A 25,833-nucleotide genomic window follows, 5' to 3' on the forward strand; every position below is an offset into this window, starting at 1 on the left:
AAAATAAAAAAAATATATAGTTTGAGAAGAGTCTGTTTGTTTGTTTGATTTATATGCATTGTTAAATCACTGGATGGCATAAGTTGAAAATTGCCGGCTGCACCTGATTAGTGGTCAGGAAGGTTTTAAGATGTATAAAATTTTAAAGCTCCCGATGTTTAGGATGGGGGCATATTTGCTCTGAAAATGTTTGTCGTAAAGCGCCGCTCCCGATGTGAGGTGCTATTACAAGTCATAATAATGCAATTTTCTGCATGAAAACAACAACATTGCCTTCAGAAAGTATTCACACCCATTGACTTTCACATTTTGCTGTGTTCCAGCAGGAATTTGAAATGAATTAAATTGAGATTTTTTTTGTCACTGATCTACACTATTGATGAACTGGTAATGGGAGAACCCACTGGAAGGACATAATACAACAAAATGTCAAAGTGGAATTTTTTTTCACCTTGAGATGTCTCTACAACGTGATTCGAGTCCACCGGTGGCCAATTCAATTCAATTGATTGGACACAATTTACCTGGACAGGATACCAATAATACCATCAATGGACAGGATATTTGGACCATGAAGTGACCAATAACCTAATGACCACTCTGACAGAACTACAGAGTCCTTGGCTGAGATGGGAGAACCTGCTGGAAGGCCAACAGTCTCTGCAGCACTTCACAAATCTAGGTTTTGTGGGAGAGTGGCCAGACGGAAGCCACTCCTGAGAAAAAGGCCATGTGACAGCACGCCTAGAGTTTGCAAAAATGCACGTGAAAGACTCAGAGCATGAGGCAAAATTTTCTGGGGTATGAAGAGCCGAAAATTTAGCAATTTGGCTGAAAAGAAAAGTGCTAGGTTTGGTGGAAACTGAGCACAGATCATCACCCATTTAAGTCCATCCCTAGCGTGAAGCATGGCGGTGGCAGCATCATGATATGGGGATTCTTTTCAGCAGCAAGGGCTGGGAGACTTGTAAGGATGGAGGAAACAATGAATGGAGCCAAATACAGGCAAATCATTGAGAAGAACCTGCTTCAAAGTGCAAAAGACCTCAGACTGCGGAGATGATTTACATTCCAACAGGCCAATGACCCCAAGCATAAAGCCAAAGCAACACTGGAATGACTTCAGAACAAGATCGTGAAAGTCCTTGAGTGACTCAGCCTGGAACCCTTGTGTAATTTTGAGGAACTAAGTAATGCTCGAGAAAAGTTCATATAAAGGGGCGCCCTACATCTCGCAAATAAAATACACTTACTTCTTCATGCAGCTGTATGAATCAAATTGGCACCCCTTTATATGAACCTTTTGTTACGTGCTCCTCCCCAACCCCCTGGTCATGGTGTACCTCCGAGCCCCGAGAGGAGTCACGGCCGAAAAATGTGTTATTCTGTATGTCAAAGATCAATGTTGAAGCCACACCAATTGTTACCAACAAACAAATATTGTATTAAGATCACACAAGAATAACAGTACAAAAACAATAGTAATCAATTGTACAACAAATAGTATATCATTCCTATGATGGTACCATCAGGTTCATACAATATAACTCACTGTGCTCCAAGTGAGCGAAAAGAAGAAGATTCCCAATGTCTCTATTCCCGGCTTCAAGCCAAAGTTGCTTCGCTCCAGCGATCGTCAGATCAATGTCCAATGGAGACCAGAATCCCGTTGGGTTGGCAGTTACAGTCCTGCTGCCAAAGCTGTGCAAAGGCGCCCTCCAGGCGACTGGGAAATCCAAAGGCGCCCTCCAGGCGACTGGGAAATCACACCCTCGGGTATGGACGTTCCACGGCTCACAGTCAGCGAACCGCAAATTAACCTTCAAAAGCCACGTTGCACACACACACCAGATACGACTGAATGCGGTGAAAACGGCTGAAGTGAAGCAAAGAAACCTTGCGCGACGCGCAAAGCGTGCGAGTCAACATGGCCGACGGCCCGTACTCGAGACGTAATGACAGTCCAACGATTCTCTTCGGAATCGACCGCAAAACCTGACACGCAGGTTGATCTGTCACAGCGATAACAACTCTGTCGCAGGAATCCCTTTCCTGGGAAACCCGAAGTTCACTAGTGACCTCCGTTCGTCAACGTTTGCTCCAGGCCAAGAAGCAGCTATGCTTCTTGTCTGACTCCACTCGCTCCGCCTTCTTTTTCTCTTCTTCCTCTTCGTCGTCCGGTTCCCGATCTGGTTTCCGGTTTCTTTTAACTCTAACTTTTTCACCTTTTGAAAACAGTTCATAAACAATAAACCTTTTGAAAACAATAATAGTACATGGAATCAAAAAGGTTTACAGTGGATGAAAACCACCACAACGGAAGTGACGAATCCGTAACACTTCCCCCCCTCAAGAAAGAAAGTTTGAACATCGTGAAAACTTTCTTTGCAGGCAAAAACTCTTTTAACAAACAAAAGTAAACTCACACCCAAATCATCAATTCACGTGAGCAACAATAATTAATATTTCCCAAAAATAAAGCAACAAAACTTCCAAACCACCTACAGGAATTTCCAAAGTTAGTTCACTCTGGACAAAGCATCAGCAACGACATTGTCCCTGCCCTTTACATGCTCAATTTCCAAGTTGAACTCCTGCAAAGCCAAACTCCATCTCATCAACCTCTGGTTTTTATTTTTCATTTTTTGAATGAAGGTTCAGGGGTTGTGATCAAAAATTCAAAGCAAAGCAAATCTATAGCACTTTTTGAAGGAGGCTGAGCTGGGGGCCATGTTTCATGGTAGTTGATGAGGCCTGGAAGTATTCGCTGTGTGGACGCATTTAAGAATGTTGAGTTCACAGGTTAATCCAGGTAGAACTCTTGACTCAGCTACTCCGCAGCATTCAGTGCTTCAAACTCTTCCTAACTTTCATAATAATCACGGTTGGAGCGCTTGTCGCTGTAGTCACGTGAATAGCGGTCTCCTTCTCAGCCACTACCCTGATAAATCATCCCTTCGGGAGCTGCCGTAACTCTGGGAGCCTCCATAGTAATCTCGACTGCGGCCACCACCAAAACTACTACTCCCACCCAGGGAGCCATAGCCACCCCTGAAACTACCTCCACGTTTTCCTCCTCTGTAGCCCCCTCGACGCCCATGACCTGCCTTCTCTACTGTTATGGTCCGACCATCCAAATCCTTGCCATTCAAATCCTTTTCTGCATCTTTGGCATCCTTTGTGTTTTCAAACGTGACAAAGCCAAACCCTCTTGACTTTTGTGTCTCCCTGTCTTTTATCAGCCGCACTTCCAAGAGTGGTCCATATTTACCAAAGATAGAGTCCAGAACATCTTCACTTGTGTCAAAGTTCAGTCCACCTACAAAGAGCTTGCCAACATTGCTTCCATTCATAACTCGTGTGTGCTGACACTTAGTTTCAGGGTACTTGACAAGACATGCCTGTGCAAAGCGTGACGTCAGTACCTTCTCCTTCTCTTCAGAGCGCTTCCTACCCATAGCACGAGTAGTGGCACGGGATGGAAAGATACCCGGAATCTCCTGCTCTAACTGTGCGATGTTATTTTCCATACTAGGCTTTTCAACAAACATCGGATTACCAGAAACTTGACCACCGGCCAAATCATTCCCGATAACAAAAAAGATTCCCTCTGCAGGAAGAGTGGCTTGTAAACCTACGGTGACCGGTCCTGACACCAAATCAGACTTTAAATGGATGACATGAAGTGGAGCTTTTACATAGCCACCAACCCCCTGTAAAAGAACACGAACACCAATTGCCGTCTTCTCTGACAATGGCAAAATGCCTTCAAGCATCAAAGATTGATGTGCTCCTGTGTCCCTCAATACCCTAACAGGTCTCTGGTTAGTCAAGTCTCCATCCAGTGACACAAACCCCTCTGAAATAAAAGGTTTGTAACCCTCTTGAACAAGGTCGTTCTGTGATGCCATAACTTTGGCATGGGAACCTTCACAAGGCACTGTCCTCCAAGGACGATTTCTCGCATTTGCCAATGCATTCGGAGTTGTACTAGTCTGACTCTGCTCCTGATTTTTCCTTTTCGGGGCATAACATTGGGACATCAAATGTCCAGGTTTCTTGCAAAAAGCGCAAGTAGGCCCGGAGGAAAAACTCGTGGTTTGCCTCGGGCCCCCCGGAAGATAAGTCTGTCTTGGAACTGTAGTCTTCTGATCCCCTAAAGTCACGGTATCAGATTTGTCCTCATAGTCATCTCTAGGCCGCCTCCACGAATATTTGTTCTCCGCCCGTGATTTACCATAACTCCCCTGGCTAACTCTAGGCGGGAAGTTAGGTTTGTGGAACCCCATCCTATGTGTCAAGGCATAGTCATCTGCCACGGTTGCTGCCTCATACAACTCTGGTACTTTATTTTCATCCAGATGTACTTTAATGTCCGCGTGGACACACTGTTTGAATTCCTCCACCAAGATCAATTGTCGCAACCGGTTGAAGTCTTTCCCAATCCCCTTCGAATCACACCACCGATCAAACATGGTTTCCTTCATTCTGGCAAACTCCACATGGGTCTCACTCTCCCTCTTCCTGGCATTCCGGAATTTTTGCCGGTAAGCTTCAGGGACTGATTCATAGGCTTTGAGAATGGTTTTCTTCACTATCTCATAATCTGCACATTGGTCAATCGGTAAAGCCGAATAGATATCTTGAGCTTTACCCACCAGAACACTTTGCACGAACATAGTCCAGGGCCCCACAGGCCATTTTAGCATTTGAGCCACTTTCTCAAAGTGTAAAAAAAACTTGGCTACCTCCTTATTGAAGGGTGGAACCAGCCTCACATGCCTCCCAACATCCCAGGTGTTCTGACTAGTTGTCGAACTAGCCGGCATGGATACGACTTCTCTCCGTTCTCCCATTAATTCCAGCTCCTTGAGTTTAACTTCCTTCTGATACTCCATGTCACGTTCCTTTAACTCCCTTTCAGCTCTCCTTTCCTCTGCTCTTTCCTTTGCTCTTCTTTCTTCGAGTTCCCTTTCAGTTCTCCTTTCCTCTGTTCTTCTCTCCTCGAGTTCTCGTTCCTGTTCTACTCTTTTTTTCCTCGAGTTCTCGTTCCTGTTCTACTCTTCTTTCCTCGAGTTCTCTTTCAGCTCTCCTTTCCTCTGCTCTTCTCTCCTTGGCTTTCCATTCCAACTCTTTTAAACTTTCCTGGCTCTGCAGTTGCATCTCCATTTTCCGGAGCTCCACATTTTCTTTATCCTCGGGTAACCAATCCAAGGCTACCTCTGTCCAATGTCCATGTTCCCTGTCCCACCAGAGATTCTACCACCAATGTCTGCATCTCTGCTTTCTTCATATGAGCTCGGACCTCCAAGTTAAAATGTTTGGCCAATATCAAGAGTTCCGATCTTTTTAACGCTTGAAACTGTGCCTCATTAGGGGATGCCGCAAACTTTTCTGCGTCAAACACCATGGTGACTATCAGTTAACACCTGTTAACCTTCACACAATTTGTTTTCCAATTTTTTTGGGAATGTTAGAAAAATTCCAAATTTGGGAATTTTGGGAATGTTAGGGAATTCTATCCCGGACGAGTGTTAGGGAATTTAATCAGCAAAGACGAGCTCCCAATTTCAATTTGGGCCAATCCCGGAAGAGCAACCCCAATTTATATTACTCTGACGAGCCCCCAATTTCAATTTGGGCCAATTTTGGACGAGTCCCCAATTTCAATTTGGGCCGATCCCAGACGAGCCCCCAATTTCTGTTACGTGCTCCTCCCCAACCCCCTGGTCACGGTGTACCTCCGAGCCCGAAAGGAGTCATGGCAGAAAAATGTGTTATTCTGTATGTCAAAGATCAATGGTGAAGCCACACCAATTGTTACCAACAAACAAATATTGTATTAAGATCACACAAGAATAACAGTACAAAAACAATAGTAATCAATTGTACAACAAATAGTATATCAATTCTATGATGGTACCATCAGGTTCGTACAATATAACTCACTGTGCTCCAAGTGAGCGAAAAGAAGAAGATTCCCAATGTCTCTATTCCCGGCTTCAAGCCAAAGTTGCTTCGCTCCAGCGATCGTCAGATCAATGTCCAATTAAGACCAGAATCCCGTTGGGTTGGCAGTTACAGTCCTGCTGCCAAAGCTGTGCAAAGGCGCCCTCCAGGCGACTGGGAAATCCAAAGGAGCCCTCCAGGCGACTGGGAAATCACACCCTCGGGTATGGACGTTCCACGGCTCACAGTCAGCGAACCGCAAATTAACCTTCAAAAGCCACGTTGCACACACACACACACCAGATACGACTGAATGCGGTGAAAACGGCTGAAGTGAAGCAAAGAAACCTTGCACGACGCGCAAAGCGCGCGAGTCAAAATGGCCGACGGCCCATACTTGAGACGTAATGGCAGTCCAACGATTCTCTTTGGAATCGACCGCAAAACCTGACACGCAGGTTGATCTGTCACAGCGATAACAACTCTGTCGCAGGAATCCCTTTCCTGGGAAACCCGAAGTTCACTATTGACCTCCGTTCATCAACGTTTGCTCCTGGCCAAGAAGCAGCTATGCTTCTTGTCCGACTCCACTTGCTCCGCCTTCTTTTTATCTTCTTCCTCTTCGTCGTCCGGTTCCCGATGTGGTTTCCGGTTTCTTTTAACAAACTTTTTCACCTTTTGAAAACAGTTCATAATCAATAAACCTTTTGAAAACAATAATAGTACATGGAATCAAAAAGGTTTACAGTGGATGAAAACCACCACAACGGAAGTGACGAATCTGTAACACTTTCTCGAGCACTACTTGGTTCCTCCTAAGAACACAAGGACAGTACTGCATGCACAATACTGCATGCACAAGAGATTTTTTAAAATGTCCTTTCTTTTCTATTGTTCGACATTTTATAGAAGCTATGGAATGTCCCTTCTGTTCTATACTTTGCCACATGGCACATACCCTGATATAAAGGGGCCTTTTCTATGCCCCTGGCATTTTACTCAAGAATGTCCCTTCTTTTCTATAGTTTTCCTCATGGCACATCCCATATAAACCACCTTTGGAGGCCATTTTTCCCCACTGAGCAGGGGTTGGCCTTTTTCGGGCACCGTGGTACCCTTTTTTGAAGCAATGTTTTATGGCCGGATGCCCTTCCTGCAGCCAACCCTGTTAGTCACCTCTTGCGACACACAGGGAATTGCCAATGAACTGGTGCTCAATTTGCCGACCTTGGAAGGATCACAGGCTGAGTCAACCCCCTGGCGTTAATTCAGCAATCGACCGGGATTCAAACCCGGGATCCTCGGATCCCGAGCCGGCACCCTAACCTCTAAGCCAACACCAGGCTCCCATGGCACATCCCATATAAAGGGGCCTTTTTTTAATTTCCCTGGCATTTTTCACAAGATACATTTTAAATACAAACAAAATGCATTTGTTCATCATACAAGACTTTATTTAAGACGATAGAAAAGACTTGAAAAAGGAAGGGTAAAAAAAAATTCAACCACGACAGGATTCAGAACCCTCAATCCCCAGCTTGGGAGTCTGATGCTTTTTCCATTAGGCCATTGAGCCAGCATGATATAATTTAATTTTTAAAGAGGTATAAAGTGTGTATATATGTATAATGTATATTTATATATACAACGAGCTGAATGCACCCGGCGTTGCCCGGGTTCTTTTTGAATGAATTTAATCTTCTGTACATACGTCCGACGCGAGCCCAGTATCAGTTAGTCATAGTGCTCAACGATTCCTTGTTCTTTCTTCTGTCGGGCCCCGCGAGAGAGAATTTTGAAAGCATGTGTTGCAATCAGTCAGATATTCATATTAAGTGCATACGTTGGAATTCGAGAGAATTTTTGAAGAAGAAGAAGATTTATTGCTAAATGGGCACAGCCCGGTCGAGGCGGCCTTAACCGGCCTCGCCACCGAGCCTAAAACCTTCCCGGGGCCCGTCCCGACATTTTTTGTTTCAGAGGTTTCCTCCTATCTTTCACCATTCAGGAGATTAGGGCGTGCAGACAAACAAAAAACAAACAAACAAAAACTTTCTTTTATATATTTAAGAAGATATATAGATTATATTATATTATTATTATTACTAGCCGAAACCCGTGGAACATCCACGGAAGGGAGGATGTGGTGTATGGATAGAGTGTACCATTATGGATGGCATAGGGGATTTGCTTGTCCGAGTAAGAGTTAGGAAGAAAGATGAGAATGAAGAGTGCGTATATGAACAACGTATTTATTGCAATCTACTTAAACTAGGGCATGCCCGTACTATATATATATCTAAAATTATATCCCCCCCCTCTATTTACATGAAATGGTTTGGTCCAAAGCGAACGGCTTGCGAGTACGGTGACAATCCCCCCCCTCTATTTACATGAAATGGTTTGGTCCAAAGCGAACGGCTTGCGGAGTTTGGTAAAGAAATCGCCATAGCGTGCACAAACGCGCAGGAAAGCGAAAGAATCGCAAATTAGTTTTAATTAGTTTTAAAACATAGTTTAACGCCAACGTGAAATAAATGAATACGCTCTCAAATGTGCCGTCCGAGGCAGAGTCTGTTCGGCACGTTCGGCACACGTGATAGCTCGCTGCTCTCTGATTGGTTGAATCGTTTTTTGGACATAGCTCGGTAACTACTTGTCCGATTAATATGAAACCTTGAAAAGGCACATCCTCGGGTCCCCAGCAATATACCTGGCAAGTTTAAAGTATATCGGACCCGTGGTTGTCGAGAAACAGCGGTCACAGACATACAAACATACAAACATACACACAGAGATTACTGGAATTATAGATAGACTAGGGCATGCCCGTACTATATCTATATCTAAAATTATATCCCCCCCCTCTATTTACATGAAATGGTTTGGTCCAAAGCGAACGGCTTGCGAGTACGGTGACAATCCCCCCCCTCTATTTACATGAAATGGTTTGGTCCAAAGCGAATGGCTTGCGGAGTTTGGTAAAGAAATCGCCACAGCGTGCACAAACGCGCAGGAAAGCGAAAGAATCGCAAATTAGTTTTAATTAGTTTTAAAACATAGTTTAACGCCAACATAGCGGCAACATAGTTTGCCAACGTGAAATAAATGAATACGCTCTCAAATGTGCCGTCCGAGGCAGAGTCTGTTCGCCACGTTCGGCACACGTGATAGCTCGCTGCTCTCTGATTGGTTGAATCGTTTTTGGACATAGCTCAGTAACTACTTGTCCGATTAATATGAAACGTTGAAAAGGCACATCCTCGGGTCCCCAGCAATATACCTGGCAAGTTGCAAGTATATCGGACCGGTAGTTGTCGCGAAACAGCGGTCACAGACAAACACACAGACACACAGAGATTACTGGAATTATAGATAGATGACAACGCTACGATATACTTTTGAAAAATGAATGGATTTGTAATAGGAATCGGCATAGCACCACTCTGGCCACACTGGCGCAGTGGTATGTGTCAATGGAAAGGAACAGCAGTAGAACCATAGACTTTAAAAAAATGAACGGCTTAGTAAATCGACTGGAATTAGCCCCATACTGGCGCATTGGTAAGCGTCAATGTCAAGGCAGAGCAGTAGGAATATAATACAATGAACGCAGTATCAGAGGTTGAAATTATTTTAAAACTTCTGGATAAACAATGTTTGGGGTAACAGTCAAGCCTCTGACGACTCCTTGCGTACTCGTATTATCAACCTTGACATACACATCTTTGAACGACCGTGCTCTTGAACATGCCACATATAACTGGCCGTGGGAGAAGACAGGAGCAGGCAAATAGATACCCAGTTTACGGAATGTTTGGCCCTGGGCTTTATTTATGGTCATTGAATATGCCAGGCGAACAGGAAACTGAGTTCGCTGTAGAACGAAGGGTAAACTGGCATCAGATGGGGCTAGTCTGATACGGGGTATAAGAGCTCGTTGTCCCTGGTGGGCACCTGTTAGTATTTCTGCATCAAGTACGTGAGAATGAAGGTGGTGAAGGCGAAGTGTAGTGCCATTGCAAAGACATTGACGAATATCGAGATTCCTGAGAAGCATTATAATAGCTCCTGGTTTGAGGCTTAGACGGTGGGGCGGCATTTGACATTATTGCACAGGAAATGACAAACAAAGAAACAGTTCATTTCCATCGGGTAATATTACGATGAGAGATCAGCCGATACCTTTATTATGTCCATCAGCATCCATGGCACTTAGAAAAAAAAAACGTGGCATCAGCCAGCCGCAGCCAACTATCATGTACCGTCTCAAAGTCAATGCCATCCTTTTATCTCTTCGTATACAACTCACTGATTTCTACCTTATCGTGAAGAGGGTAAAGCCTACTTTGATAATCATGAATGGTGGCAGATGCAGGAGTTGGTGAAATGAAAGGGGGGGGGGGGGGGGCTGATCATGACCTACCCTACGCCACATGGCCTACACCATTTGTTGAGATCATGGCCACAACGGAAACACAACACCTGGATAGGTAGGGCCTAGGCCTACGCCTACTTTTCGTCACTCGGCGAAGTACACTTTGTTTTAAGCTTTCAGAAGCTGAAGCCTTGGTATTTATTGCTTTATATGATACTGATGGGCTGCTGATCGGTTTCACTTCGTTGTAATCACAGTATATGGAAGAAATTATGGTAAACCCACCTGATGAGGTTAGCGTACACCACGATCGATCGACGACACCGGCACAAATGCATGCTCTGGATTGTCCACTCAGTGGATGGCTTGCTGTCGCCTTCGACTGTCCAATCAGCGGACGGCTTGCTTCGCCTTCACCCAGCAGACGCCAATAAGATGGCGTCGTATCGGCAGTTAATCGGATGCTTTTGGGCCCCAAAGTCGACTAATTCAGATTTTTCGAGTATGGCTGTTCGTGATAAACAAAGAGCGCGGTTGGAAGAAATTATGGTAAACCCACCTGATGAGGTTAGCGTACACCGCGATCGACGACACCGGCACAAATGCATGCTCAGGATTGTCCACTCAGTGGACGGCTTGCTGTCGCCTTCGACTGTCCAATCAGCGGGACGGCTTGCTTCGCCTTCACCCAGCAGACGCCAATAAGATGGCGTCGTATCGGCAGTTAATCGGATGCTTTTGGGCCCCAACGTCGGCTAATTCAGATTTTTCGAGTATGGCGGTACGTGATAAACAAAGAGCACGGTTCGTAGATCGTAAATCCATTAGTGCCGTGGGCATCGGGTCACTGGGTGCGGCGTAAAAGGGATAACAAAGTCGCGTCCTTACGCTATTATTATATAGATATACAATATAACAGGAGAAGCCGAGAAACGAATTTTCAGTCCCCATGTTAAAGTTGCATGCAGAGAAACCGTCCCAAAAAAAGGAAGGGGCGCTTTGCTCCTCCTCCTTGATTTCAAAAACAATAAGCAATTTGAAGTGATACAATACTCATAATGACGCTGAAATTCAGGTTTAAGAATAATTATGTTTTAAGTACGAACAAAATGCATTTGCTCATTATTCAAGACGATTAAAAGACTTGAAGGAGTAAGCGAAAAATAAATTTAACCTGGACAGGATTTGAACCCACAATTCCCAGCTTGAGAATCTAATGCTTTATCCATTAGGCCATTGGGGCAGCACACATGATTTGTGTAATAATATTTTGAAGAGTTATAAAACGTGTATATGTTTTTATATATTTATTTATGTGTATGTGTATATGTATATGTATATGTATATGTATATTTATATCTATTTATGTATATGTATATTTATTCATGTATATGTATATGTATATGTATATGTACAGTCACGTGAAAAAGTAAGTACACCCCATGTAAAGTTTTGACTTTTTCAACATATTTCAACATACAGCTATTTGATCTTCATTTCAACAATATTGATAGATAAAGGTGATATATAATATAACAAATATCATGAAACATTTACATTTTGTAGTCCATTGTATAATTTAAATAAACATAAATGCAAATTTCGCATGTGGAAAAAGTAAGTACACCCCATTATGAAATGTGTAAAAAAATCTTTTTAACATATGTGGACATATCAACATTTGATCTTCATTTAAACAGTATCGATAGATAAAGGTGATCTAATTGAACAAAAAACAATGAGAAATTGACTTTGCAATAATTTATTCAACAAAAAATTAACAGAGATGCCATTTCCTTCTGTGGAAAAAGTAAGTACACCCTTGGCTCTAATAGGTGGTATTGCCTCCTTTGGCAGAAACAACCTCAAGGAGGCGTTTCTTATAACTGTCTACCAGTCTCTGACATCGACTGGGAGAAATTTTTGCCCACTCCTCCATGCAGAATTCTTTCAGCTGTGCGATGTTTGACGGGTTCCTTGCATGCACAGCTCGTTTCAAATCCCCCTACAACATTGCGATGGGATTTAGATCCGGGCTTTGACTTGGCCATTCCAGAACCCTCCATTTCTTTCTTTTCAGCCATTCCTTGGTGGATTTACTGGTATGTTTAGGGTCATTGTCATGTTGCAAGGTCTACCTTCGGTTGAGCCTCAACTTTCCAACAGATGGCATCGCATTATCCTCAAGCACCCTCTGGTACAATGAAGTATTCATAGTGGATTCTATGATGGTGAGCTGCTCAGGCCCTGATGCAGCAAAGCTTCCCCAAACCATAATATTTCCACCACCATGCTTTACAGTTGGTATCAGGTTCTTGTGGTCAAATGCTGTCTTTGGTTTTCGCCAAACATGTCTTCTGGTACTGTGGCCAAATAGCTCCACCTTTGACTCATCTGTCCAGAGCACATTGTTCCAGAAGTGCTGGTCTTTGCCTCGGGTCTTTGCCTAGGACAGCAAAGGTTTCCTCCTGGCACACCTCCCATGTAGATCAAATTTGTGCAGCCTCTTTCTAATGGTAGACTCGTGCACTTTGACATCAACAGTGGCAAGAGCTACCTGTAGGTCCCGTGATGACATTCTGGGGTTCTTAGAGACTTCTTTCAGCATCTTGCGGTCTGCTCTCGGGCTGAACTTGCTGGGGTGGCCTGGCCTGAACAAGTTGGCAGTTGTTTGGAATCTTCTCCACTTGTAGATGATCTTCCGGACAGTCGAATGATTGATTTCAAATTGTTTGGAGATCTTTTTAAATCCCTTCCCAGACTCGTAGGCATCGATAACCTTCTTTCTGAAGGCCTCAGAGAGCTCTTTTGATCTAGGCATGGTGACGCCGCACACTTCAACAACAAAGAGCAAACCAAACTAAATGTCTGAGGTTTAAATAAGACGGGTTCCTCCAAGATCCTCTCTAACGATGTTCTAATCAGTTGCACCTGAGCTGGTGCACCTGATTCTAATTTTAGGTATTTCAAGTAGTGATATATGTAGGGGTGTACTTACTTTTTCCACATGGGAAATTTGCATTTATGTTTATTTAAATTATACAATGGACTACAAATTGCAAATGTTTCATGATATTTGTTATATTATATCACCTTTATCGATCAATATTGTTGAAATGAAGATCAAATAGCTATGTTGAAATATTTTGAAAAAGTCAAAACTTTACATGGGGTGTACTTACTTTTTCACGTGACTGTATATGTACATATATATTTATATGTATATATATATATATATATATAATTTTAAAGCAAAAAATATAGCATGCAGGTGGAATTTGTTTTGAAAGCCATTAACTAGACCTATTGGACGATATATATTCCAAGTTTCAGCTGGTTTCAATGTATAGTCCTTGAGATATAAGCGCCAACACATTTTGAGCGGACGGACGGAAAGACACCAACGTTATTTCGAGGGTTTTCTAAGTATAACTCAATAATGCATAAACAGACGTTGCTGAAATTTGGAACATGTTACCTCAATGTACAAAGCATTTACTTCTGAAATTTGCAGCCGATTTCGTCCAGTAGAAGCCGTGAAACGCATTTTCAATCCCCACGTAAAAGCTGCATGCAGAGAAACGAAAGCGCCTCCCTTTGATTCAATATTGCTGTATTTCATTTTTAATTACCTTGTAAAAAATTCTAAAAAACCAAATTCCACTTTTTACACTATGGGGTATTATGTGCAGAACAGTGACAAAAAAAATAATCTCAATTTACTCCATTTTTAATTCCGGCTGTAACACAACAAAATGTGAAAAAAGTCAAGCAATGTGAATACTTTCTGAAGGTACTGTGCATCATAGATGCATAGAAGTGGGGTAATTATCATGCGAAAATTCAGCAATTCTATGTATGCATGAATGTATGCATGGACACTACATGGCCCGAAGTATGTGGACACCCGAACATTACACCAGCATGTGCTCGTCGAAAATCTCATTCGAAAAGCATGGGCAGTAATATGGACTTGGTCCCCGCTTTGCTGCTATAACAGCCTCCACTCTTCTGGGAATCCTTTCCATTAGATGTTAGTACATTGCTGCAGGGATTTGCTTCCATTCAGCCAGAAAAGCATTGGTGAGGTCGGGCACTGATGTTGGGCGATTAGGCCTGGCTCACAGTCGGCATTCAAATTCATCCCAAAGGTGTTCGATGGGGTTGAGGTCAGGGCTTTGTGCAGGCCAGTCAAGTTCTTCCACATCGATCTTGACAATCCATTTCTGTATGGACCTCACTTTGTGCATGGGGGCATTGCCATGCTGAAACAGGAAAGGGCCTTCCCCAAACTGTTGTCACAAAGTTGGAAGCACACAATCGTCAAGAACTGCGTTCCGTAACCTTTTTAGCCCAGGACCCAATAAAAAACCCAGGCATCCAGTCACGACCCATCGAACCCTCCCCCCACAAACCGTCACGGAAATATTGATTGCTTATGACGTTAATATCTTGGTAAGGGCTCGGTTCATCATCTTTGTACAGTAGTACAATTCGTAATTGAACAATAAAGCAAAGTGACGACAATCATACCAAACACTGTCCTTATTTTGTTGTTATTTTGTACAGATCTCCACGACCATGAGGAGAGAGAGAGAGCGAGAGACCACGCCCCCCTTGAGAATGAGCAGCGACTTCGATCACAGACACCGCCCACTTGATATTATTGTCAGCCAATCAGGCGTAAACTCCCTGCCTTGTTAGCAGCTTCGGAAGAGATGAATCCGCCCCTACGATGAATCCGGATGAAGATTTAATGAAGAAGATTAAGATGATGATGAAGATGAAGAAGATGAAGATGAAGATGAAGAAGATGATGAAGATGAAGATGAAGATGAATCTCACAACATTCAATGGTGGTGTTTCTTTTGTGAAATAGAATAAAACTTTAATTATTAAAGTGACACGCCAAGATAAGGTGTTTGAACTTTATTTTAATCTTCATCATGAATAGATGATGAACTCAAAATGTAACATAAACTGATAAACAAAACAAGAATAACTTTTACTGAAAAAAACCCAATATGCATCTGAAGTTATATTCAGGCTCAATGTTCCGTTATCATGAACAACATTAAATAAACAACTTTCACTGATTAAACCCGAAAGTGAAACTTACAAGCCTAATTCAAATGTATGATCTGGAAACTAAACGTATGATCTGACTGACTGGATGCACGCGCGGTACATCACGGTGCATCGGTACAGCGCGGGAGAAGAGTCCACACTATAAAGTTTGTGTCGGCGTTCGTTTGATCTCTGTTATGTTCAGTCGGGAGAAGTAAATCATCGATAAAGTTTTTTTCCCGCGATTTCTGAAACGATCGTGCGACCCATTGAAAATCCGTCGCGACCCAAACATTGGGCGGCGGCCCATAGGTTGTGCAACGTCAGTCTAGAATGTCATTGTATGATGTAGCATTAAGATTTCCCTTCACCGGAACTAACGGGCCTAGCCCGAACCATGAAAAACAGCCCCAGTCCATTTTTCCTCCTTCACCAAACTTTACAGTTGGCACTATGCATTCGGGCAGGTACCATTCTCCTGGCATCAGCCAAACCCAGATTCGTCCATCGGACTGCCAGATGGTGAAGCGTGATTCATCACTCCAGAGAACGTGTTTCCACTGCGCCAGAGTCCAATGGCGGAGAGCTTTACACCACTCCAGCCGACGCTTGTCATTGCGCATGGTGATCTTAGGTTTGTGTGCAGCTGCTCGGCCGTGGAAACCCATTTCATGAAGCTCCCGACGAACAGTTGTTGTGCTGAGGTTTCTTCCACAGGCAGTTTGGAACTCGATAGTAAGTGATGCAACCAAGGACAGACGATTTTTATGCGCTACGTGCTTCAGCACTTGGCGATCCCGTTCTGTGAGCTTGAGTGACCTACCACTTCGTGGCTTTGCTGTTCTTACTCCTCGACGTTTCCACTTCACAATAACAGCATTTACAGTTGACCGGGGCAGCTCTAGCAGGGCAGAAATTTGATGAACTGATTTGTTGTAAAGGTGGCATCCTATGATGGTGGCACGTTGAAAGTCACTGAGCTCTTCAGTACGGGCCATTCTACTGCCAATGTTTGTCTATAGAGATTGCATGGCTGTGTGCTTGATTATATATACCTGTCAGCAATGGGTGTGGCTGAATCAGCCGAAGCCACTAATTAGAAGGGGTGCCCGCATACTTTTGTCCATGTAGTGTATGTATGTATGTATGTATGTATGATGTGTGTGTGTGTGTGTGTGTGTGTGTGTGTGCGTGTGTGTGTGCGTGTGTGTGTGTATGCATTTAAGTATCTATGTATGTGGGTCTGTCTGAACCTTACAGAATCGAAAACGGCTTGGCTGATCTCCACCAATTTTTTTTTGCTTGCAGCATCCATGGTCAGGTCGTGGGAACAAAATAACCACACCCTCTCCCACGAGGATGCAGCAACGACTTGTGATTTTCGCCTGTGCATGTGGTTTACTGACTCCTGCCCGAAGAAGGGGGCATTACTAGCCAAGGGCATAAAATAACCCCCCTTCCAAGGTTTCTCCCAAAGGGATTTGGTGTTTCCAGTCATACTATATATCATACTGCTTTGTACACTTCTGAACCGCTGAATGGAATGAGTTCAAAACTGGTGGTTGTACTCGCGGAAGCAATTGAAGCTTGGGAAGCTTTCAGGCAGTACAAAAGTTTTAATACTCCCAGAAGTGGGAACATCACGAAACATACCCGTAACTCTGAGTAGGCCTGGCCTCCCCAAAATTTCTGAGTCTATGATATTTACGTAGGGTTATTTAAGAAGTGCTGATCAGGGTTATGTCAATGTTCAGAATTATCCCTGAACTTTCAAACAAATTATATCTGCACTTCACTGTAACCTACTGACATTTTGTATTTCACTTCAGGATGTAAAAGGTAATGAATATCTATTAAAAAAATTTAAAAAAGAATAATGAAAATTGCAATGATTGTAATTGTAAACCACATTTGACATTGTAAATATGGTAATTTTTTGCCTTAATTTTTCATCATGATCAATTCCTGCATATTATTAACTTTTAAGCAAAATAAATGTTAAAACTTTTTTATTTGACTTTAACAAATATACTGTATTGTGATTTTTGTTTTGTGTTATGAATAAAATATATTGTGGGTTTAGTTTAGTCCTAACGAACGAGGGATATTTATAAAGAAACATACATTGAGAAATAGCAGGGGTACCTGGCATTGCTCGGGGGAGAAAAAAACTGAGAATGGGGCAGGAGAAACCGCCGGACCCGTGGGGGGCGGGGGGGGGGGGGACTGAAAAGAGGGGCAGGACAACCGCAGGGGTGGGAGGGTAGGAGAGCCGCTGGGGTGGGGCGCAGTAGAATCACCGGGGTGGGAGGGTAGGAGAGCCGCTGGGGAGGGGAGCAGGAGAACCACCGGGGTGGGAGGGTAGGAGAGCCGCTGGGGAGGGGAGCAGGAGAACCGCCAGGCCTGGGGGGGGGGGGGGGGGGACTGAAAAGAGGGGCAGGAGAACCACCGGAATGGGAGGATAGGAGAGCCGCTGGGATGGGAGGGTAGGAGAGCCGCTGGGATGGGAGGATAGGAGAGCCGCTGGGGTGGGGACCAGGAGAACTGCCGGGGTGGGAGGGTAGGAGAGCCGCTGGGGAGGGGAGCAGAAGAACCGCCGGGATGGGGAATGGGGGCAGCGGCTGAGATGGGAGGCAGGGAGGGAGGTGTGGCTGAACCAAACCAACAACCATTGAACTCCACACTCCACAATCCTGGGGGGGGGGGGGGGGGGGGGCAAGCAGGGTTCAAAACTCTAGTCTCGGAGCCCTTCCACCCGAATACAAACAAGTACTGCATCACGCCACCAGTATCTGGACAGAGGACTCAAATCAGCACACGTGTTGTCAAAGTAAGTTTTAAGCTTTGGAAAAAGACAACAACACGATTAAGTCACTCCCAATATATATATATATATTTCAGTCAAGCAACGGAATTTTCACACAAGTCCCACACTTCCGAACATGCAAAGAAATGGCTCCCCATAACCACCACTCCATTCGAGAGGGAGGTCGCCACCTGAAGCGACGCACCCACAGGACGTCCAGCATACCCCGATGGGCCTTCATAAAAATGATCCAAAAAGGGTACCACACCACCTCCAAATCATGGCCAAGTTTTGGGACAGGAGGAGTGTTGGAGGGGCATTGACTGCAGAAAATGGTCGAACAAAGTGCCCTCCTCCCCCTCCCCCCCCCCCCCCCCCAAGGGAATGCGAAAGGGAACTCCTCCATTTCTCCAAGGTCCACGACCATTAACCCCGCGTTCCCGTTGGGTCGGCCGGAGGGAAGTCACCAGCAAAAGTCTTGCATGAACACACACAAATAATACATGAACACTCCGGAGTGTTCTCTTTCTTGAAAGTTCAAATATGGTAACCCTACTTTCGTGGGCCAGCTGGGGTAAGTCTTTCACAAGTGCACATTGGTTGTGCATCAAAGACATTGTCTGCAGTCGGGAGGCTTTAGTGAATGGATGAAAAGGTCTGTACAGAGGATCATAAAATGGTGGAATGGGGGGAGGGGGTGGGTGGAGGGTTCAGGGTTTAACTCCAATGGGAATGAAGCAGGGCAAGGAGCTCACTTCAGAGGGGAGGGATCTTGACAGGACAGCACGGTCCTCGCACAAGTCTTGCGGTATTGGACTCAGAGGTGTGAGGTGGAGAGGGTGGGGGGCTCAGGTTTGCCATTGGGAGGGGGCGGGAACAGGTGATGTCGAGGCCACACCCACAAACGGCCAGAACATAATTTTGAATTTAAGTTAGCAATATCATCATTAGCCATGGTCATAAAAAATAACAAGTAGCCTATGTCCAACAAGACGTCCGAATTGGTATATGTGTCAAGTTTGATGGCAATTGGGCCAGTAGTTTGGGTGTGATTGGTGTTACCACATGCATGCATGCACACATGTGCACACATGGACACAGTAAATTACTTCTTCTTTTTTATGTTGAAAGTTCCAGTGACGGACTACATAGTCCTCACCGAGGCCAGGTTCTGAAATAAAAGAGCTGCATTGATAGAAAAGTGAAGAAAGAGAGAATAGTCTCAGAGGTGTTGAGGAAGTAAAAAAAATCTGCTTTTTGAAAAGGGGAAGGTCATAAGTGTTTAGAAATAAATGGGAAGGTAAAGAGTTCCAGCTTTTGGCAGTGAGGGGAAGAAACAAACATCATAATGGCCCACCCTTGAGTTGCCAATGGCCACACAATAATCATGCGATGCAGTGCCTTGTCTAGTATTCCGTGGTCTCGCTAATGGCGGAGGTACACAAGCAGCAAGTTCTTGGGAGCAGAAACCGAAGTAATATCTGTAGAAAAGAGAAAGAGAGCCAACCTTGTGGCGTAATTCGAGTGGGTCGAGTTTTGAGGTCAGATTGGGAGAGTTGATAAGTCGGTTTACTTTGGATTCAATTCTTTCCGGTAAGTTTGTGGAGCTAGAACCTCCCCAGATGTGAGAGCAGTACTCTATACAAAGACGAATCGATCCTTTATATAGTTGAAGCAACTGTTGAGAGGAGAAGAATCTTCGACATCTGAACAGGACTCCAAGTTTCTTCGAGGCAGATTTAGCTATTTGTGTAATGTGTGGATTCTAGGATAAATTTGATGCTCGGGTAATACCTAGTAGGTATATTGAATCGCAAGTTTGAAATGTGGAACCTCCAGAGTATATTGGAGAGTTGAGAGGAGTTTTAGAGAGAGAGATGGGAAGAATTATTTTTTAAAGGTTAGAAGCATTAAACCTAACCCGATTACATTCGCCCCACTAAGAAATCTTGGCCAAATCCAAATTTAAAGTGGTGGCTGTGATCATACGAGATGTAGATCGAGTGAGGGAAGATGGGGCAGATGGGGAAAACATGGAAGAATGTAATGTCATCATCAGCATACGAGTGCATTTGCTTATTTGTAGGATAAAGAAAGAAGGTCATCGATAAAAAGAAGGAAGTGTTGCAGACAGGACGGAACCCTGAGGGCCACTGATGTTGAGAGGGAAGGAGGGAGATGTTGAACCATCAACAATTACGGAGATAAGAGTGGTCGGAGGGAAAACTCGATATGAGAGAGTGAAGAGTGAAGGAGGAAAGCCGAAAGAGGGAAGCTTGGATATCAGACCCCGATGCCAAACTCTGTCAAAGGCTTTTGAGATATCAAGGCCTACAACAACCAGACATTCGTAATGTAAGAAAGGATATCACCGGTAAATCTTGACTTGTGAAAGCCATATTGATGGTCAGATAGAAGACTGTGGGATTCAAGATGCTTGAGGAAATGGGTATTGAGAAGACATTGAAAGACTTTGGAAATAGTAGAGGTCAGAGTAATAGGACGGTAGTTGGAAGGGTTTGAATGGTCACTGTTCTTTAAAATAGGCTGCACTGAGACATGTTTCCAGGAGAGAGGGAAAGTTTGGGTTTTTAAAGAAAAGCGAAACAAACGAGCAAGCACGGGAGCAAGTTCAGCGGCACACTCCTTCAAGACACGAGGAGGAATGCCATCTTGTCTGTATACCTTGCATGTGTCCAGAGAGAGGAGAACTTTTTTGACTGCATGAAAAAAGCTTATAGGGAGGGGCATGGGATTGGTAATGGGTGCAACAGAGGGAGATGGATTGTTAGAGTCATTCATTGTGGAATTAGAGGAGAAAAGAGAACCAAAAAGAGTTGCTTTATCAGTCGGAGAGACAGCAATAGTATCATCGGAACGGAAAGGCGAATGGAAGGTAGAGCGACAGAAGTTGTTGGAGACACTTTTAGTTAAGGACCAAAAAGATCTATTAGTGAAAGATTGTCACATTTATTTTGGATAAAGGAATGCTTCGCCTCACGAATAACATGGTTGCAATGATTTCTGGCAGATATGAAAGGTGAATGTGAGTAGGAGGAAGAAGAGTCCACAGAATTTAAAAGATTCTTGGATTTTTCAAGCTTTTGAAAGGATCTTATTGGCCTACCTAAAGAAGTTTGAGGCCCACCCAAAAATGTACCTTCAGTTATTACAGCCCGAACAACGAGAACTTAACTGCTCGATGGAATGAGTTAAAAAAAAAAAGGTTCTTCTGCTCGTAAGGTGCACAGGAAGGTTTGAGTGAGTAAAACATATTCAGAGTCCCAGCGGGTCAGGGTGTGGGGTGGGGGACCCCAATTCTAGATAAATGTGTAACGTATTCTAAATAAACGAACCACCTGGAGGAAGCCGTCATCAAAAGTTATACTAAATATGTCACAGACATCATAAAACTGGGGGAATTAAACCGCCCAAAAGGATTCGTTATTTGTTTGTTAAAAGTAATGAACAAATTAGCTATGCTGCTACTTCTCTGTGGCATTAGTAAATGGACAAGCCAATCGACAATGTGAGGCTGTATTTCCAGCTCAGTACCGTGATACCTCAAGATCTCACCTGTCGAGAATGAGATTTGGGGCAAAGTAAAGTTTGCGTGTGCAGTCGAGGGAGCGCCAGATGAGGCCCATCATGAGGATTTCTAGCCAGCAGCATTCCAGCAGCTGCACTTGGTCGTGGAGACTGATGGCTGTGAAGCCTGCAGAGAGAGACAGCACACCCAGGAGGAGAAATATGGAATGCACATTCTGCCAGTGCATCACGAGTTGTTTCTTTTGTGTTATACGATCTACAAGTCAATGCATATTTCACGAGGTTTCAGTTGTGAATTTGATAAGGTGGTTTCATCATAAGTGAGACATAGCTTTTCTACTGATACGGTGCCCCTGCTGATGAGGGTGGAAATGAAAAATTTGCTTAGGGTCCCACCATACAATGATCAAAACTTTTCGAAATGACTGAACAGAACACAGCTGGAAAACTAACTTGGGAATAATTTGAGTGAAAAATATTTTATCTTTTTAAACAAGGCATGTGACTAATGTTATGAACATGGCAAAGGATGTACTGAGCTCGTTATATTGTAAGACAAGTCAGCTGCTTCATCAATAAATATAATATGCAAATGATACTTTGATGATATTTTAATTTGGATCTACCCATTATGGACCGTGTAAAATAACAAGATATTGACAGACATAGGTCATTCAATCCCAGGTTAGGTCTTTTAGTACTCCAAATGATGCTACATTCATACCAGACCTGTTCCATATCACAACCAGAAGGGCACGCGGTAGAGCGCATATCTCCGCAAGGCTGATTAGTTTACATTTTGTATCCTACTGATAGGTCAGATCCGGATTTGGATCTTCACCAAAATCGAATCGATTCGTCCTTGTCACACACTCAACCTGTCCACCAAGTTTCGTCCGAATCTGTCCACAACTTTTTGAGATATCCTGCACACAAAGAGACAGACAAAAAACAGACAGGGGTGAAAACATAACCTCCATCAACAAGAAGAAGAAGGCTTGAAATGTCATAGCCCCCGTGGTTTCAATAATTTTGCTGTACAGAGTTAAAGGCCGCCAGTCGGCCATCTTTGGTCGGATTCCAAAACAAAATCTTCTGCATATATACACTCTCATGTATTGTCTTTGTGCCAAGTTTGAACAAAATTGGTCCATGCATGTAGATAAATGGTTGGGGACACGTTTAAGAAACAAAATAGCCACCAGTCTGCCATCTTCGATCCGATCTCGAAAAAATTGACGTGAATATGCAACCCATCATTCATTTTCTGTTTGCCAAGTTTGAACAAGATCGGTAAACGAATGTCTGAGAAATGGTTGACGAAGTGTTCAACATCGGGTTTTTTACAACTAAAATGGCCACCCTTCGGCCATCTTTCATTGCATCGCAAAACAAAATGATGTGCATATGTGTACCATCATGTATTGTCTTTGTACCAAGTATGAACAAAATCGGTCCATACATCTCCGAGATATGGTTGTGGACACACGCATGAATGGACGGGCGAGACCCAATCCATTAACCCCAGTTTCGGACTAAGTCATAACATAACCATGGAGGGCAGGTGGTGGGATGGCATTTGATAGGACAAGAGGGCCACAGAACATAAACAACAAGAAAGAGCAATCAGAGATTGCAGACCCTCGCCAGGCCGTGTTTTTCATGGTTCTTAAGGCTTTTGTGTTAGTTAAAACAAATATGGCGGCCGAACCACGTGACCGATGGTCATTTTTTCTCACGAACAATTTATCCCGAGATGATGCTCAAGAAATTTCATCTTCATCGAATAAAGTTTTGTACTTGTCGGATTATGACGTCATAATGGAGGGACCAATGACGTCATCATTAACATATGATTCCCATGGTGAGTTCTTTACAATGAGCCATGTCTCAATTTTTTCTATGCAGCGCTTTCGGAGATATGGAGGTGCAAAGTGTTTCGGTTTTTCTAAGATGGCGCCCACACCACGTGACCTATGACATCATAATTATCATTTCAAAATTCTACAGGTGGAGTTGCACCTATGGTGAAAGTTTCCTGTCAATCAGACCAACGGTTGCAGAGAAAATCATATTTATTCTGTGTGGACAAACAAACAGACAGACGGACAGACAAACGGACTCAAATGCAATACCCTCTCCTCTGGCGGGGGTAATAATGTTGTGACAAACATGAAAATTGGACAAACAAAGACAATACATTCCATCTGGCCACTCTGCCATAAAGTCCAGATCGGTGGAGTGTTGCAGTGATGGTTGTCCTTCTGGAAGTTTCTCCCATCTCCACACAGAATCTCTGGAGCTCAGCCAGAGTGACCATCGGGTTCTTGGTCACCTCTCTTACCAAGGCCCTTCTCCCCCAATGCTCAGTTTGGCCGGGCGGACAGCTCTAGGAAGAGTCCTGGTTGTTCCAAACTTCTTCCATTTAAGAATTATGGAGGCCACTGTGCTCTTGAGAACCTTCAATGCAGCAGAATTTATTTTATAGGCTTCCTCAGATCTGTGCCTCGACACAATCCTGTCTCTGAGCTCTGCAGGCAGTTCCTTCGAGCTCATGGCTTGGTTTTTGCTCTGATATGCATTGTCAGCTGAGACCTTATATAGACAGGTGTGTGCCTTTCCAAATCATGTCCAATCAATTGAATTTACCACAGGTGGGTGGACTCCAATCAAGGTGTAGAAACATCTCAAAGATGATCAAGAGAAATGGGAGGCACCTGAGGTAAATTCCTAGTGTCATAGCAAAGGGTCTGAATACTTATGTCAATGTGATATTTCAGTTTTTTATTTTTCATAAATTTGCAAAACTTTCTAAAATCCTATTTTCTCTTTATCATTATGGGGTATTGAGTGTAGATTGATGAGGGAAAAAATGAATTTAAACGATTTCAGCATAAGGCTGCAACATAACAAAATGTGAAAAAAGTGAAGGGGTCTGAATACTTTCTGAATGCACTGTATATATATATATATATATATATATATATATATATATACATATATATATATATATATATATATATATACATATATATGGAGTAGTAATTGGCAGCACTTGGGGCCATGTTCATACTTGCGCCCCTTCTGTTTCAATTCCGCTATTGAGGCACATCCCCACAATTAGAAAAAAGCCCCGGGGCTAACCTGGTAGAGCCAAACTTATGTAGAAGTGGACGACCCACAAAATATGTAACAGAGAATAAAGTAAATACCTATTTTTGAGGGCGAACCCTTGATTTATTTTTATGCCGTGAATATACTTTGGTACATCAGGGGTGATGAAGGTTGGGGTCAAGTTTCATCGAAATTATGTGTCGTTTCATAGAAGAAGCTCTGAGTGTTTACATACAGCAAGGCTGACTTACTCACTGATGGACACCGCACGATAACTCACCTGAACATTTCTTGTTCCAGGTGAGCTAAAAATATGCAGAGCTTTTCGAGCAATACGGAGGTTAAAGAGAAACTCCCATCAATTGGAAAGAGGATGGAGAGATATTAATGGAGCTTAGAAATGATTTATACTGTAACCTGTGATTAACTCCCAAGTTTCTGCACAAGATTCCGAGCGGAGACATTCTGCAATTTGCACACGAGGCAACTCCACGGCGCCGGCTTGGTTATTTGGAACAATAATTTGGCAGCACGGCAGTTTCGGCACGAGTTGTTGGCTTTTCCAGGGCAATTTGGATTATGCTGGAGGGTGATTCCGCAGCTCAAAATCCACAGTGACAGTATTTTAAAAATAAATAGTTTTAATAAATTATGAGGATGGGGACACAGTAAAAGATCAATGGACAAGTAAAGATACATTCAAAGTACACCACCCCCATGCCAAATAATTAAATATCCCACAGCGCAGGGATTGCCGGGGTGCCTCTGGCCGGGGTGCCGGGGTGCCATTGAGAGTGCATTGGGAGGGAGAGGTGTGCAATAATTGATTAATTGCATAATTAAAATCAATAAAAGATTAGAATAAAATCTTTTCGTAATCAATTGGCTAATAGCAAAACTAAACCACTCGTGCTTCATCCGAAGATGTATCTTTTACAAATTTAATTAAATACGTCATTAAAAAAAAAAA

At 43.5% G+C, this 25,833-nt stretch overlaps 1 protein-coding gene across 1 annotated transcript in view; it reads right to left on the reverse strand.

Moving 5' to 3' along the window:
- The window catches only part of LOC137436933 (estrogen receptor beta), a 276,557-nt gene that overhangs the window by 95,033 nt on the left and 155,691 nt on the right, over positions 1-25,833 (reverse strand). Inside the window, exon 5 of the mRNA XM_068131172.2 lies at positions 21,777-21,915. Within this exon, the coding sequence (XP_067987273.2) occupies positions 21,777-21,915 (139 nt within the window). The remainder of the gene's footprint in view (positions 1-21,776; positions 21,916-25,833) is intronic.

This window comes from Myxine glutinosa, chromosome 11 (assembly GCF_964187855.1).
Source record: "Myxine glutinosa chromosome 11, kmMyxGlut1.1, whole genome shotgun sequence".
In the NCBI taxonomy this organism is placed as follows: Eukaryota; Metazoa; Chordata; class Myxini; order Myxiniformes; family Myxinidae; genus Myxine; species Myxine glutinosa.